This window comes from Arachis ipaensis, chromosome B8 (assembly GCF_059453495.1).
Source record: "Arachis ipaensis isolate K30076 ecotype BB chromosome B8, ASM5945349v1, whole genome shotgun sequence".
Taxonomy (NCBI): Eukaryota; Viridiplantae; Streptophyta; class Magnoliopsida; order Fabales; family Fabaceae; genus Arachis; species Arachis ipaensis.
In genome coordinates this window covers 27017322-27035619 of record NC_142443.1, presented here as the reverse complement: position 1 = coordinate 27035619, position 18298 = coordinate 27017322, and the positions used below count along the sequence as shown (strand labels likewise).

At 29.6% G+C, this 18298-nt stretch overlaps 1 protein-coding gene across 1 annotated transcript; it reads right to left on the bottom strand.

Moving 5' to 3' along the window:
• Positions 1-4906: 4906 nt before the first annotated feature.
• PSKR2 (phytosylfokine-alpha receptor 2) lies at positions 4907-9324 on the bottom strand. Its single transcript, XM_016314879.3, has one exon. The coding sequence runs from the start codon at positions 8179-8181 to the stop codon at positions 5035-5037; it is 3147 nt and encodes a 1048-aa protein (XP_016170365.1). The 5' UTR covers positions 8182-9324; the 3' UTR covers positions 4907-5034.
• Between the last annotated feature and the right edge of the window lie 8974 nt (positions 9325-18298).

Below are 18298 nucleotides of genomic sequence, written 5' to 3'. Positions count from 1 at the left end.
TAATATTTAACCGTAGCTATCCCATCCTAAAGTTATTCTTAATAGATGCAAGAATTTGGCTCCACCCTGAATTTCACCCTTCGTTCTGTTCATTATCCACTATCTTCAAACAAGACATCAAAGCAAATTAGAACATTTCCTCATCCTTAGCATCACCATTCAAAGCAGCTAGAATTTTAAAAAAAAAAAAAAAAATTCAAACGCGAATTTGTGCTTCTACTTTTCTGGATGGTGACTTGGTGACCAATATCATTATTTCTATTGTGTCTAAAGAAGCTACATTTTAAAATATAATAAGGCATTATTGATCACCATTCATGGAAAAGAGAAAATTGTTTGCCTACTGATATGTTAATTGCCACCCAATTTGTACTAGCTACCGCATTAATCAGGTGAGTTCACACTAATTTTGTAATTAAACTTAATCATATAATTAAATATTTCGAATTTTATGGTTGGTTTCACGAGTCTGGATTTATTGACCAATAAATTATTATATATACAAGATAAAATTTAAATTTTCGATATGTGATAAGCAGATGAATAAGTTAATCACTTAATTAATCCAAATTAATTATTAAAAATGCTTTTTGAATATGATTATTATTATTATTATTGAGTTTTATCTACTATTAAAAGAAGTATAAATTTTAATATAGAATTTGTGTTTGATTAATAATAAATACATCTCATGTTAATAATAATTAAAAATTTAATTTTGATGCACTGTCAGTATAAAATTATTTTGGACGTGCATCCAATTACATAACGCTATAAAATAACTATCTTTTATATTGACCGCGTGAATGGTCATTCAAAAAAACGGTTATGATTGCACGACTATCAGCTACAATAATAATAATAATAATAATAATAATAATAATAATAATAATAATAATAATAATAATAATAATAATGTGTTCAAAAGTTATATCAGATATTTGCTTTTCAACTATAGAGATTCCTTTTTAGAAAGGCACACTTTATTTATGTGTTCCGAAGGCAGTTCTTGCCAATTAAAGTAATAGCATGTAGAGTTCATTGGAGTTTCAACATGGATATGCTATGGTATGGCATGGGAGTGGGATTTCACATCAACAATGTGTTGTGATTAGGGTTTATTAATTTCTTTAGCCAATTGATAAATCTTAAGGTGCATATTCCACTCTTGTTGCATTGGCCATTGATGCCAACACGTTTTAAGATTTGTTTTGTCCATCCTCCATTCAACCACTAAGAAATGTTCATACTTTATTTTAATTTCCCTAGTAATTAAGAAGATATAATCCCATAACCATGTTCCATAAAATAAATTAGTCAACCCATTGCTTTATTTTATTTATTTATTTATTTATTTATTTATTTTTGCCTTTTCTTCAAGAAGTTTTGGTTTTGAATAAATGTTGACCTGAAGAACAAGCTATACCACAGAATTCATATATAAAAATAATTATTATAAAGATAACTTATTATAACTATGAGACAAAAGGATAAACTTATGACTAAAGATAGAATAAAATAACCTAAGACTAAATCTTGTAAAACATATCCTTCACACATGGATCAAGGGATGTGTTATTTGAACTACAAGTCATTGGCACCTTTTATAATTTATATTAATTAATTAGGCTACTATTCATATCATCTATTCTCCTTATTATTGGATCTTTTATTCAAATTTATATATATATTGTGTTATTGTATTCACTAATCCAATACCATATCCTAGTCTTTACGATATAAAATATTTCTATCACCTAACACTCAATCTCATACGATATTGTCAAATACAAAAACTAAAATTCAATCTTAAAATGAAATAAGTATACTATGCAAGTAGAAGTATAGCACACAACAATATGATAAATGGCACACCCATTTATGGCATACTCTAATCCATTTCTCAAAGGTTCGGATTAGTAATTTTTTTTTCAATAAGGTATTTATATTTTTGAAAAGTATAAGTATCGGTAAATTAAAAAAAAAATGTACTTATATTTGTATTTGTGCTTATGACATTTTAAAAGTTAGATTACATTTGAAAACACATATAGAGTTGCTTTCTAAAACTAACTAAAAAAAGTTAACATAATTCTTATATTAATAAATATTTACATTTATTTTACTCTTTATTATATTTATATCTATTAAAGACATTTTAAACTTTAAAAACAAATTCTACCTAATACAATTATTATATTTTGTATTTGTTACAAGTCATTTTTATTTAAATTTATCAAACATAACTACAATTTTTAAAAGTTAATTTTGAAAAAGTTAGATTTAATAAAACTACCTTTTAAAATAAAAGTTCTATCAAATCAAACTGTTAAAACTATTGGTTTTGGATTGAAAAGAGCATGGAATTTGTACTTGCTATATGTAAAAAATATTTGAATTTGTTCATTGTCTTGAAGTAGATACCATGATATATCTATAAGGCAGTACAACACACAAAGAAGAATGATATGACATGTATGTCAAATAAAACCAAGAATTCAAAGGAGGTAGGAAAAAAAACTTTGCTCCAAAATGGTATAAAGAAATGAACTTTTTCAATGCACATGGTTGTGTTTTTTCCCTTTCAATTCAGAATTAGAAGAAGAGGGTCAATTAGCACTAAGAAATCTTGCTATTTCTGGGGATTCAATGCTGGCGAGATCAAATAGATGTTGGTGTGAGAAATAAATTGTAGTAGATAATTCCGGCAAACAACACTCACCTAAGGTTTGATTAAATTCAATTCCATTTTCTTTCTATTTTCAAAAGCATATATCCTCGACAAATTAAATATTAATACACTCCATAAAAAGTACAGACTAGTATAAAGTACGGACATTTTTTTTTATTTGTTATATTTGCGTGTCAGACACATTTTTGATATGTTATTCATCGATACTCGTTCGACACGTGTGTCTTCTGTGTTCAAATCATGTCTTGATAAAAAATAAAAAAAATTTCTCCGAATACGTTTAGATATACCTAAATACTATCACATGTCAGTATATCCAATCTTACTCTTAACATATATTCTTAAAATAAGTTTAGAAATAGTATATATTATTAATTATTAAAACAAAAATATTTTAAATATTTTATATAATTAAAAAAATATTAAAAATAATTAAAAAATTAATTTATATTTTAATATTAATGAAATATCGAAATATCATACCAAAATTTTTATATGTCCGCCTATTCCGTGTCGTGTTGTGTTTTGTGTCCGTATTAGTATCCAGACATCATAGATAGAATACAACGCATCTTAAATTAACAAAGACCTCAATATTTCTTACTTAATAAAGAGTGTTTAGAAATAAACCCGTCAACCCTAATAATACATCATACTTAAGTATTTAACATGTGAAAACATTATATTTACCTTTCTTGGTGATTGTCAATGTAATGTGAACAAAATACAAAATGAGGATCGTGTGAATATCACCAAACCTCACAAAAAGTCAAAGAAATTTGCCCTAAAATTAAGTAATTATATGTCAATGTGATACAGGTAAGGAGCTTTCAAGCTAAGGCCAAAATGTACCTTAGGGTGGCTTGTTTAGACAATTTGCTATGCCTTTTGGAATTGGTTTTTCCATGCTTAAATAAACATTTAGACAAAGTGAGCAACATTAGTTTGTGAAATTTATGGTTTATAAAAAATTAAGAAAAGGATAATGACATATGGTCCATGCACACTTTTTAGGTACAACCACAATCCACAAATTGCAGCCACACAATGTGAATCTAACAAAATCAAAGAATAAAAACAAAAAAATAATAATCCAAAACTCAACTTATTATTCAGACCAGGGTATATAAAAGTCAGCCTGTAGAATAAAGACACCTAAATTTGGAAGGATTTGAAGCTTTTTTGTCATGTTCTCCATGCCCCACATGCACATTGAACACATAAATGCATAACAAGGTGAATAAATCACATTAATTAATTTACCTTAATTTACATAGTGAAAGCAAAAGCTGCATATTTAATACTGCTGCTTAATTTCTTATTGCCGCAATATTTATACAAGTCTTTATACGTATACACCTATATCAAGTGGATTTTTTTCTATTCCAAAATTAAAAAAAAATATATTTTTCCAAGAAAATTAATGAGACTTTAATTCTTCGAATTCAATTATTTTTTGTGGAGAAAAGTTCGTTGTACCCAACAAACTTCATAAAATTTATAAAATTTGCCGTATCTCGACGAATTTTAAATTTCTATGCTCTCTCAACCGCTTCTTTGCTTCTAATTTGAAAAAAATATATAATATGATCAAGATTTTTAATTTTGAAAAAATCTTAGTTTGATTTTATTTGGATGAGAAGAAAAGTTGGGAAGTTGAATACAGACAACAAGCATGGTTTTTCAATAGCAACTATTGTTAAACTAAACTAGGTTTTTTTTTAATTAAGATGTTGTTAAACTAAACTAGGTTTTTTTTTTTAATTAAGATGCTGGGAAGCATGATTCCTACTACACTATTCTTGTATACTCTTGTGGTACTCCTACAAATTCCTGGAGACGATGATAATAGTTGCTCTTGTTTGTCCAATATTCAACTTTCCAACTTTTTTTATGGAGGAAGACGAAGTGAAGTTCGTCGGAGGATGCTGCGAACTCTATAAAAATATACACGGGGTACGGGAAACCTTACAAAATTAGTGAGATTCGCCGGAGATGCAGCGAACTCAACCTAAATGAAAAAAAAAAAAAAAAAAAAAAAAAAAAAAAAAACAAACAAACAAACAAACGTATTTCAGGAATTAAAGTCTAATTAATTTTTTGGGAGAAATAATTTTTTTTTTTAATTTTAGAATAGAAAAAAAAAATCCTATATCAAGTATAATGAACTAAATGGCTTCAAAAGAAAAAAAAAAAACCAAGGTAGTAGCTGTATTAAGAAACACTGCACCTTTCATATTACAACAAACTTGCTTTACAAAATGTATTGTCAATGATGATATTTTGATAACAACCAAAACCCAGATAACTAAAGGCATTACTTCAAGAACTATATATAAAGATCACTGTTGAGGGACATCAAATCTTACACTATCAAGCCATGAAACAACTACTTCAATGCTAGGTCTCATCCTAGGATCTTGGTCTAGACATTTACATGCAATAGCAAGAACCTCCAAGAGCTGTTTCTCATGATCCTTGTGCCAAATTGCTGGATCAAAGATCTCTTGCTCCTTGTTCTCATATTTCATCTGAAACACCCAAGACACCAAGTTCCTGCAATTCTTCCCCTTGATGACTTCCACAGGCCTTCTACCCGTAAGAAGCTCGAGAAGAACCACGCCGAAGCTATAAACATCGCCCCGGAAGGTTGCCGTCAGTGTCTGACTATATTCTGGAGGAATGTACCCTAATGTCCCTACTAAATCTGTTGTGACATGAGTATCATAAGGTTGAAGTAGCCTTGAGAGACCGAAATCAGCCAAATGAGCTTCGAACTTGTCATCCAACAGTATGTTGCTGGATTTAACGTCACGGTGCACTATGTATGGTTCGCACCCCTTGTGCAAGTAAGCTAATCCGCGAGCTGCACCTTGCGCAATCTTGAGCCTCACGTCCCATTTTAGAGTCGAATTCCCATCCACACTCTCATGCAGCCAGTAATCCAAGCTTCCATTCTCTAAGTAAGAGTAAATTAGCAGCCTGTCATTGCCATGCTTACAATAACCTTTAAGAGAAACAAGGTTCTTGTGCTGAGCTCTTGAAAGGGCCTCTACTTCGGCTTGGAATTCTCGTTCCATCTGACCACAGTCCCCGGAGAGTCTCTTGATGGCGGCTTTTGTGCCATTTGGAAGATATGCCTTGTAAACAAGGCCAAACCCACCACAACCAACAATATTTGCTTGATTGAAATTGTTTGTGGATTTTAACAAATCCGCAACAGTTAGATCCTTGCAATCCGAATGAAACAGAACCAATTTCGAGGCAACAAGTGCTTCGGATAACCTGTGTGGCCTATTGCTGAGTTCCTCATCATAATTATCAACTGGCTTATCTTCCCTCTTTGACATCTTGAGCAGAATAATTGCAAGAAGCAGTGCAAGCCCTATCCCTATGCCGATCGTTAAGCCAAGTACATTAGCTCGTTTTCTCGAAGAACCAGAAGACGAACTGGGCTTTAAACTTGGGACGTTTTTGCAAGGTAAATCAATGGCTCCACAAAGCCCCAAGTTGCCCTCAAAGCTTGAACTAGGGAAGCTATAAAATTGCACTCCATCTGGAATTTTTCCTTGCAATCGATTATATGCCACACTGAACTTCGACAAGAATGTGAGGTTGTTAAATGATTCAGGGATTGATCCAACAAGGTCGTTGTAGGATAAATCCAACATTTCCAAGTTCTCCATCTCTGAGATAGTGCTAGGAATGGTACCAGAAATGTTATTCCTGCTCAAATCTAAGACATGAAGATCTTTCAAGTGACCGATTTCAGGCCATATACTTCCACTCAACATGTTATTGCTCAACAAAATTGATGGAGGGAAACTCGAGGCCTGGTTATATTGTAGTCCACTAGCACTCTTATTTCTCTTCACAAAGAGTGGAATGCCGGAGGATACCGTGAGATTCGGCCGGGTACAATTCGTCGACATGAGGCCCCTCAACTCTGTCAAGCTTTTCGGAATTCCTCCGGTCAGAGAATTGTTCGACAAATCCAAGTAGAACAAACTGTCCATGTGACCAATCCAAGAGGGAATACTACCATTCAAATTGTTCCAAGACAAATCAAGGACTCCCAATTTCCTGCAATTTGATATCCATGGAGGAATTTGGCCTTTAAGACCACAATTTCCGAATGCCAAAATCAAAAGGCTCTCGAATCCTAAAGTTACATTTTGCGGGATTTCCTCACCATGGAAATTCTTTGTGAAGATAAGAGTGGTGAGGTTTTTACACTGCTTCAGAACAGATAGAGCCCCGGATAAGTCAACTAAGCTGTTATTTGAGATAGACACAAAAGAAAGCATAGTGAGATTGGCATAACTTTCGGGAATTCGACCAGTTAGCCCATTCCTAGCAAGGCTTAAGACTTTCAATTCACGGCAATTGGACAACGAGTTCGGAAGGGATCCATTGAAGTGATTAGTAGCAAGATCAAGTGTGCTAAGATTAGACAAGCCAGTGAAATCAAGATCAATTTGACCAGACAAAGAGTTGTTCTTAAGATCAAGCACCTTAAGCTTTGAGCAAAAAGCCAACGTAGAAGGCAATGGTCCAGTAAATGAATTGGCATGTGCGACCAATTGTTCTAGGTTCAAGAGGCTCCGAAACACATTCGGGAGCTCCCCGGAAAACCGGTTCCCCGAAACAACAAGAGCTGTTAGGCTAGAGAGCTTACTTAATTCCCTGCTTAACTGGCCAGAGAGATTGTTGGCTGAGACTGAGAATTGCTCCAATGCTGAAAATGAATACAATGAATCTGGAAGAGTGCCAGTGAATGAATTTGAATCCAAATGCAACTGTTGAAGAGATTTCGCGCAATTGTCCAAGCCTTCAAGACCACCAACAAGATGATTTGCAGATAAATCAAGGGTTTGAAGACCCTTTGAGGAACTGCAAATTCTGGAATTGAACCTGCCATTGAATGAATTGTTACTCATGTTGAGAGCAAGGAGCTGAGGAAACTCACCAAGCTTGAGCATGTCCTCATCAAATGAATTGCTGGAAATGTTCAACACTTGAATGGATTGCAAACCGGAAATCGCTGCTGAAACCGGTCCTGAAAGCATGTTATGGCTCAAATCAAGGATCCTCAGGAGCTTCAAATTGGAGAATTCCACAGGCAATCGACCTCCAAGATGGTTGAACGACAGATTCAGAAAAATTAGCTGATCTAGCTTTGATAAAGATGCTGGAATTGTACCATTGAGACCAATTCCAGGGAGGTTCAACTTAGTAACTCTGCTAGATGCTGCTCCACCACCACCACCAGCAGTTACATTACCACAAATAACACCATACCACTGGCAGCAAGAAACATCATTAGACCATGATGTCATGAAATTGTTCTTTGTAAGGTTGCCTGCAAATTCCTTCAGTGCTGATGAATCAAGAGGGTCACAAGATGATGATATGGCCTGCCATAGCAAGCAAGCCAACATACACCACTGCAGAATTATTGTCACTGACAAACATCTGAGAATCACCATTGCTGAAAACAATAACTTGATATGTGTATGCTAAAAAAAAAAATCAAAGGCTAAGCCTCCATACACATAGTGGTAGCTACTATCACTGGGAAAGTGAAGAAGGAACCTTTAATCACAGCTTCAAACAAAATTCACAATCCCCTCAAATTGAAGCAGCAAGCAGCTTGAAAAGGAAAGCACCAAACACCAACTTCCAAGTAAAATATTCAGATCACCAATCCCAACCAGAAATAACACCAAATCCCAAGAACAAAGAGATCTAAGACAGTAAAGATTGAAGGAGAAAACCCCAAAACCCCTCCTTACACAACCTGAGAGGAAAATTTTAAAAACAGCACCTCCTCTTGGAGAAAGAGATAGGGGATGCTCAAATGAAGAAACTTATATCCCAAATCCCCAAAACCCCAAAGAAAATAGAATAGGGACCATATGGCAACAGCTTGTGAATGAAGCAATCAATAGTGCCCATTGAAAAAAATAAAGTGAAGACAACAATCAATACTAACAACAACAACAAAGGAGTATAGTTAGCCGGTGAGGTTGAGATCCCATTCAGTCCCCACTTGAAAAAAAAAAAAAAAAAAACAGAAATTTAAGATCTTTGACCCAAAAATCAAAATCCCATGACTCAATATTTCTCAGAAACTCAACTCAACAATGACCTCTTCAAACACTAACACAAACCCCAGATAGCCCTTTCTCATAAAAAATGAAACCTTTGGTTACTTCTTGTGGCAGAAACCAGAAAAGGTTTGAAATTTAAGCCCAGAGAGTTTGAATAAGAAGAATAAAGAAAAGGGTAGAAAACAAAGAACAGTGGACTCTGAACCTAACCTCAGCAAACTTTCGTCAAACACCTCTGCTTCAGTTTCCAAACCAAAAACGTCATTTCTATATTCTCTCTCCTAAGATTGTGTTTTTGTTTTTTTAATTTTTAATTTTCTTTTTCTTTTTCTTTTTCAAAGGGGGTTATAGCTGTGTCTCTGAAATTCAACCCAAAACAGTGATAGATGATAGAATCTAGAGAGGAAGACAAAGATAGCAGAAACTTCAAATCAAGGAACAGTGGGTTTGGAAGAGAGATGGGAACGGGAGCACAAGTCTCGCATAGTGCAAGACAGAAAAGGAAAGTTCTTAATCTTTCGTGGGAATCTATAAACCTATAGTATTAAAAATTTCTTTGCACTTATAAACAATTATATAATTAATATTTTTAAAATGGTGGGTGCCTAAATATTTGTATATAATTAATATTTTTAAAATGGTGGGTGCGTAAATATTTGTATTGTTATTAGGGGTGTTTACGCTGCGATTTGGATCGGTTTCGAGTTAAAATTTTATTCGATTCGAACACTAATTTTATTTGCGGTACGATTTGGTTTAAATAATTTTTAAAAGAAAATCGAATTCGATCCAATCCAATCTGATTCAATTTCAAGCGGTTTGGATTGGATTATATTTACGATTTTATAAATTAAAAAAAAAAATATATATATATATATATATATATATATATATATATATATATATAACAACTCTTAACATTAAATTTTAAATAACTAAACTAACAATGATAGTCACAAAAAAAAAATCAACACTGATATAATAAGTTTAATAATATCTTAAAAATCCAATGATAACATAATAATAGAAATAAAAGTATAGATTAGTTAAAATAAATAAATAAATCACATTTTGAACATAGAATATTTATTAAATAATGATAATACAAGAATAATATAAAAATATCTAATAAATTGAACATGTTATCAGTATAATTTTAAATATAATAATATTATAGTACATTGTGCATTTTGGATTGGATTGAATTGAATCGGTTATAAAAGTAGATTCGAAATTCAATATAATCAAGTGATTTGCAAAAAATAGAATCTAATCAAATCCAAATTAGTGAGTTTAAAAAGAAAAAAACAAATTTTTCTTATCTTAATACTAATATTATCGAAATGTTAGAAGTTGACAAAAATAATTTTTAAGAGTCCAACTACACATTCAAGCATTTTTGTATTCAAGTTAAATCAAGCAAGCTCAAACTCAACAAAAATTACTTTCTTATCTTCTTTGTCTTCCTCCTTCTTCTTCTTCGCGTGTTTTCTCTCAATTATCATTCTTTTATTGTTGCTGTTGTTGCTACGTTTGTTCTTTTCCTCCTTTTAATTGAGGTTCATTTGGATCCAAAAATGAACTGAATTTGGTTTAAATTTGGTGAATACTTAACAGTAGTATCAAGTGAACTTAACTCAATTTACAAATGAACCGAATTCGATTCAGATTTGAACAAAAAGTGATAAATATTCAATTAGCAAGAAAAGTACATTTCAATTTATTTTTGCATGCAAATGAATCAATTAAATTAAGAGATGAACCAAATTTTTTAAGGAATAACATATTTGGTGAATACTTTAAAGTAATATCAAGTGAACCTAACTCAATTCATAAATAAACCGAATTCGATTTAGATTTAAACAAAAAGTAATAAACATTCAATCAGCAAAAAAAACATATTTCAATTCATTTTTGCATCTAGACAGACTTTTATACTATTTTTCATTTACACTATTGACTAACGCTTCAATCAATTATTATCATTGGAAAAAAATTTTGTTTGAATATTTGAAGTCCAGAAATTGACTATAATTACTTTCAATTTGAAAAAATTATGTAATTTTAATGTTATTAATTTACTTGAATAATAATATGAACTGAAATTATTTAATGATGGTATAAGAGAAAATCAGAACTAACAAAGATATTAGCAAAATGTTGGTGTTATTGGTGATGACGATAATGTAAAAAAAAAAATGCAACATTGAGAAAGAGAGGAGGAGGAGGAGGGGAAGAAGAAGAAGAAGAAAGAGGAGGAGAAGGATAAGGAAACGGAGAAAAAGCACGTGATTTAAAAAGCTATTATAACAATTTTATTAGACTTGATTAAGTATTTTGCTTGAATGTAGAGCTTTATTCTTTTAAATATAAAAAAAATATTTGACCAAGTTTGACTTATAAATGAAAAAAAAAGTTAAAGCTATCTTCACAATTATTTCTTAAAATTTAACTACGTAGACAATTTTTTTTTATTTTCTCATAGTTCCTAATTATTATTTGATTTATGATGATCAAATTAATTAGTATTTTTTTTAATTTGTCTATATGATTAGAGTTTAATCCTAAATTAGGGTATAATAAAGTTTGAACTAGGATCATACATATTAATATTTTGAAACAAAATACAATTATTGTACAATAAAATATTTTTTAATTTTAACTTTATTTTATATTTTTGAAATGCATATTATAAAAATAGGTTAATGCTATTTAATAAAATAATAATAAGTTTTGTCTCAGCTAGAATATATAAAAATTATATTACTAAATTAGTATTATTATAAAAGAACACCGGAGGATTGGATTTGAATCACATACTTAAATTAATATATTTGGCCATATCTATTGATAAATTGCATAAATAAATTATTATTATTTTTAGGTTTAATTACTCTATGGTTTCATAATTTTATTAAATTTTTAATTAAGTTTTTATATTTTTTTAATTAGATTTTTACATTATTTTTTATTTTGTAATTACATCCTTTTCATGTTAAAGATGTTAAAATTAACATAATATTTTTACTAAAATACATGCGGTTAAAAATTTAATTAAGTTTTTAATTATAAATACATTTAATTTGCGAAGAAATATTCAATTAATTCTAATTTTTTTACACTAGAAAGGACTTAATTACAAAATTAAAGTAATGTAAGGATCTAATTGAAAAGAAAAAAAGTATAGGGACCTAATTAAAAATTTAGTGAAATCATAGGGACCAACAGAGTAATTAAATCTTTTTTTTTTAAGAAGATGCCAGGTAAGTGAAGAAAGATTATTTTGGTACCTATCTACAAGAATAAAGGGGATATACAAAGTTGCGAAAACTATAAAAGGATCAAGCTCATGAACCATATCATGAAGGTATGGGAAAAGGTGATAGAACAAAGGTTGAGACAAGAGACACAAATAATAGAGTACCAATTTGGTTTTATGCCAGGCAGATCTACCACTGAAGCGATATACCTATTAAGAAGAATGATGGAGACGTATCATATCAATAAAAAGGATCTACATATGATGTTTATTGACTTGGAAAAGGCGTACAATATGGTGCCAATGGAGGTCTTATGGAAGATTTTAGAAAAGAAGAGAGTAATGATCGCATATATTCGTGCAATTAAAAACATGTATGATGGAGTTACAACTAGTGTGAAGACTCAAGGTGGTGTGACAGAGGAATTGTCTATTGGTATAGGATTACACCAGGGATCATCCTTAAGTCCATACCTTTTCACATTAGTCTTGGAAGTACTCACAGAGCATATCCAAGAGCTTGTACCATGGTGCATGCTTTTGCTAATGATATCGTCCTTATAGGAGAGTCAAAAAAAAGACCTAAACAAGAAATTGGAGTTATGGAGAGAAGCTCTAGAAGTGTATAGTCTGCGCCTAAGTCATAACAATACGGAATATATGGAATGTAAGTTCGGCCTGCGAAGAAAAAATCCTAATATAGAGGTCAAAATTAGAGATAACATCCTATGAAAAGTTAAGAGTTTTAAGTATCTTTGGTGCATCATACAAGATAATGGAAAGATTAAACAGATGTAAATCATAGGATCCAAGTAGGTTGGTTAAAATGGCGGAGTGCGTCTGGTTTTATATGTGACAAAAGGTACTTTTAAAACTTAAAGGTAAATCCTATCGCATTGCTATCAGACCGGCTATGCTAGCTTTGTGGTAGAGAGTGTTTACGACTAAAGGGGAGCATGAACATAAGTTAAGTGTGGCAGAGATGAAGATGTTGAGATGGATGAGTGGTCATACGCGATTGGATAGAATAAGAAATGAAGATATAAGAGAGAATTGAAGTAGCATCTATTGTGGAAAAGATGGTAGAATCGCGTCTCAGGTGGTTCGGACATGTGAGAAGAAGACCGACAGAACACCCAATCAGGAGGGTGGATGAGATGGAAGACGGACAATGGGTGAAAGGCAGAGGAAGACCTAAGAAGACCATCCATGAAGTGGTCAAACAAGATCTACATGTAAACGATCTTTCTATTAACATGATACATGATAGAACTCAATGGCATTGTTTGATTCATATAGCCGACCCCACTTAATGAGACAAGACTTTGTTGTTATATTTTAATTTTATATTTATTCTATATAAATCGTTATAAAAAGTAGATATTTCAAAAGAACTGTTACAGGATATAGAGATTTATGTGAAAATTGATTATCATTATAATCTGCTATAGGATAAGAGTGTTTGCGGATCAAATATGGTCAAAAATTTAATTTGATCGGTACAAAACTCGTTAAATTTAAACGGATCCAATATATGCACTTTTTTATATAGTCAAATATGATCTTATCCACATATTAAAAAGTATTAAAATAGTTTATTTCTATAAATAGAAATCAATAAAATCTCTTTTATTATTCTAATAAAAATCTCTTTTTTAAATATGTTTACTCTTAAAATATTATTAAATTAATTTTTTTAAATAATAAAAAAAAGTATAATATATAAATAATAAATATTAATTAAAATAAAAAATACAATATATATTATTTATTTGTTTATTATTTGATGCAGATTTGCAGATATAAATGTGATATTTATGACCTAATTCGATTATAGTGCTTATCAGATTGAATCATTTTACAAATTAAATATTAAATTATATATATAAATTATAGATTAGATACGAATATGATTCGATTCATGAACACTCTTATTATAGAGTGCAAAAATTGACTATTATTATAAATTCTTACAAAGCGTAAAGATTTAATATCTATATATTATTTTATGATTTTTTTAAAATAAATATACTAATAAATAGTTTATAGGAGGTGCCATAAAGGATTGGATTTGAAAATGAGGTTACTTGTGTACAAAATTAGTGTATTGGAAATAGTCTCACTTGCTCTCTTAGAAACACATGGCATTTTTTTTCCCTTCCGATGATGAATTTTCATATTATTAATTATTAATTATGATAGTACTACTTGAATATCTATAAACAGATGTCTCATCCACACTTAACAAATTAATTTTTTTTTAAAATAATGCTAAAAGAAGAGTAAATTAGTAAAATAAAAAATAAATATTTTAATCACAGTTAAATTTATCATTTTTATTATTAATGAGTTTTATTATTTTAATTCAAAAAATTATTAAAATGTTTTTTTTTTTCACTTTAGAAATATTTTAACTTTAGACGGGTCCCAATTATAAAATTTAATATAATATAAAAAAAAAGTTGTTAATGTTAATTAATATAAGCATAGCTTCAGTAAATTGTCAACGGCAGGACACCTAATGTAGGTGTATTCTATCTATCTTTAGAATGGGTAAATTGGTAAATTACTGAAACTTGACATAACTAATATGAAATGTGGTTAGTTGAGGGGGTTGGACGTTTAGACTTTAGATTAAGACAAGTTGAAGGAGTGGGTGTGCGGTAAAACGAGGAGCAGAAAAAAGCAAATAACTCCTCCTTTGTTTTCTTCCTTAATAAATCTTCAATCTTCAATCTTCAATCTCCTTCTATGCACGTGGACATACCACAATAGTCAATACATTTTTGTCATATATGACCTTGCATTGCATGTTGCAACATCTACTAAATTTCTATTCAAAGTTTCAAACCAATGAAAATAATTAAAAAAAACAACCAAAAAGGAATACTAAGTAAAGAAAATGATCAAATATGGGTATGATTCAACCTTGTTTGCGATTGATGGCAATCTAACACCCCCACTAATACTATATAATTATATGTTTCTTGACCTGTTTCCCCTTGGTCAATTTCTTATGATTCAACTCAAATTGCTTCAATCAGAGGGAGATGTATAAATTATAATGACGTATAACCATAAATTAGAAAAAAGTGTAACAAATGTTTGACTAACTCCATCGCCATTAATAATAATATTGCATTGCATCCGGTTGATATTACCTATCTGAAGACCTTTGTTCCCGGTTTATCAAATTTAAAAAATGCAATGGAATCAAGAAACCGTCATATTTTTGTGTTGGAATATATTCCTTAAGGTTGAAAAAAATTGGATTCTAATTTTAACACCTACTTTAGTTTTAAATTTTTTAAAAATTTAATTGTTAGGATATATTTAATATAAACTGAAAATTTTTAGAATAAAATTAATAAATATATTTTTAAATTTTTTAGAATATTTTAGTTTAACAAAATGTATGCTAATGAGTTATAGCTCAAATGACATAGTTTTTGCATATTCACCTAAAAGGCTGCGGATTCAAGTTTCTCTATCTTTAATAAAAAAAAATAACAAAACGTATAGTTTATCTTTTCTTAGAGTTTAATTTTAAATTTTTGATACATTAACATTGTAAAATATATAGTTATATAATACATTTGTTTTTTTAATAATTATTTATATAATTAATAAAAATAATAATTAATTTTTATGTATAATATTAAATAATTAGATGCAGATATAAAGCTACAAGTGCATGAAGATTAATTTTTTTTTTAATTGAGAAAGTATGAATATTTTGACATTGATTTATTAGTGCGTAGCGAGTGGAATTGACGCACTTGAGAGAGAGTTGAGAAATGGGAGCCTGTAGGCGAACGTCACGGAGAGTGAGTGCCCCAATGGCATTCGTATTTCAAGCTTTTTCTATACTTTTAGCTGCAAATAGAATTTATTAAATTAAAATAATAAATAATAAAATTATATGTGCTACTAGTGTAAGTATGCTTACTAATCCATTTTTTAACTATTAAATGTATATAAATGCAATGTGAAATTAATTAATATCATACCCTCTAATCTAAATTTTTAATAATTTAGTTGATAAATTTTAATTTTAAATATATATAGTTAAAAAATATTTTTTGCTACTAAAATGACTTGAATTTATCACTTTGACTAATTTTATTTTTTTTATAATTTTATATATCTAACAAATAAAAAGCAAAGTAATAAATATTTTGATATATATTAATACAATAATATATAAAATATATATTTTATGACATAATAAATAAAAGATAATATAACAAAATAGCTAAAAAATGCGTGAACTAATATAATTTAAAAAAAAAAAGATTTTCCTCTCAACAAAATTGTGCTAGTGATGCTAAAAAGCTCAACAATGTTATCGATTTTTTTGGGAGTAAATAAAAATTTTTAATTAAGTTTTGAGTGCTAACGAAATTAACTAAAAAAAATAAATTGATGTTGTACTTATAAAAAATAATATAATTTGACAAAAATAAGGTTAAATACGATTTTAGTTTTTAAGGAATAGGGCAAAAAATTTTTTTGTCCTAAACCTTTTTTTTGCATAAAAAATCGTCCCTAATGTTTAACTTAATTTTAAAATTGTTCTTATTTTAAGGACCAAAACTATACAGAAGTGGTGACGGAAGCTAAGACAGAGACGAACCGTGAATAGTTTCTTCTTCTTCTTCCCTTTTTCCTTCTTCTTCTTTCATTCCCCTTCGCAAGAGCAGAAACACTATCTTTCTTTTCTTTTCTTTTTTGTATTTTATAATTTTTTTATTATGAGTAACTTGGTCCAAAATTTTAATATTTAAGTAAAAATGACGATTTTAAAACTTTGTTTTAAATCTTAGGGACAATTTTGTATACAAAAAAAAGTTAGGAACGAAAAAATTTTCCGACCTATACCTTAGGGATCAAAATCGTACTTAACCCGGCAAAAATACTTAATCATTAAATTTAGTGTTGACCCTGTTAAAATTTTTCTACAATTCTCAAATTGCGCTTTTTATTATCTTCTCTGTCTCAACTCTTCAACCTTTTCTAAGAACAAGAACCAAATTCAAAACCAAAATCAACTTTAATACTAAATTCAGAACAAAATAAAAAAATACAGTAATCAAGTGTTGGTAACACGATAGAGCAATCACCAACAAAAAAGAGAAAGGAGGCGAGAAAAAGCAGTAGACAACGAGATGAGATGGAGGAGAAAGGAGCAGTTGACAACGAGGCTAGCAGCGAAAAACTGTCGGCAGCGCAGAATAGTAGACAATTCAATAGTCAAAACACAATGACAACATTGGTAAAAAAGAGTAGCTCTGATAGGGATAAGAAGACGACGATCTGGAGGTGTTGGAGGTCACTAGAGGTGGCTAACTAGGGGTGTCCACGGATCGGATCGGATCGGATATGGCCGAAAATTGGATCTGATCCGCACAATTTTCATCGGATCGGATCGGATATGATATCCGCACTTTTTAGGTTAAAGGATTGTAATGTAAAACATAATAAAAAAGATATAGCACTTTTAATGGAATCAATTCTAAATTTAACGGTTTAATATTTTCATCAAACAATACTAATTTTTTATAAATATAATATTAATTTATTTTTTTATTGTTAATTTTATCAACGTCTAAATATTTTTATAATAAAAAATGATTATTTATATATATACAGAGATAGATTATAATTATAGTTAATAATTATGTATAGTGCATTAGGGTATTATTTAATTTTGTGCTTGTAAGTGGTCAAGAACAATATTAGATCACTAATTCTTTTTTAATTTTATCTTATATTTAAATTAATACTATTCAATTTTTTACATTTTTTATACTAAACGTATCGGTACATTGCATTTTCCTTCCTCATATACTATGTCTGTCTGAAGCATTTTCTTTATGTTGTTTCCATTCACTCAAATCAATTACTCACTCCCTTCCCTTTTACTATTTCCTTTTTTTTTTCCCTGGGAATAATCTTCCTAGCTTGTTTATTAAAGTGAAAAAATAAGTTTTTATATATATATATGTATGATTTTTTAAAATAATAAACCTAAAAATCAATTATTTATTTTCTAATTATTCAATAACATATACTTAGATGTTAGAAATTTTCATACGATTTTGCTATATATATATATATATATAAAAGTAAAGTCTTTACCTTTCTTATAATAATATATAAATTATTTTTTATGATATGCCAATTTTTAATTAGTTGTTATGTTAACTATGATTAAACTATTTTAAAATTAAA

What these genes read in the sequence shown, in the direction of transcription:
- PSKR2 (XM_016314879.3), bottom strand. Translation starts at nt 8,181, where the DNA reads ATGGTGATTCTCAGATGTTTGTCAGTGACAATAATTCTGCAGTGGTGT.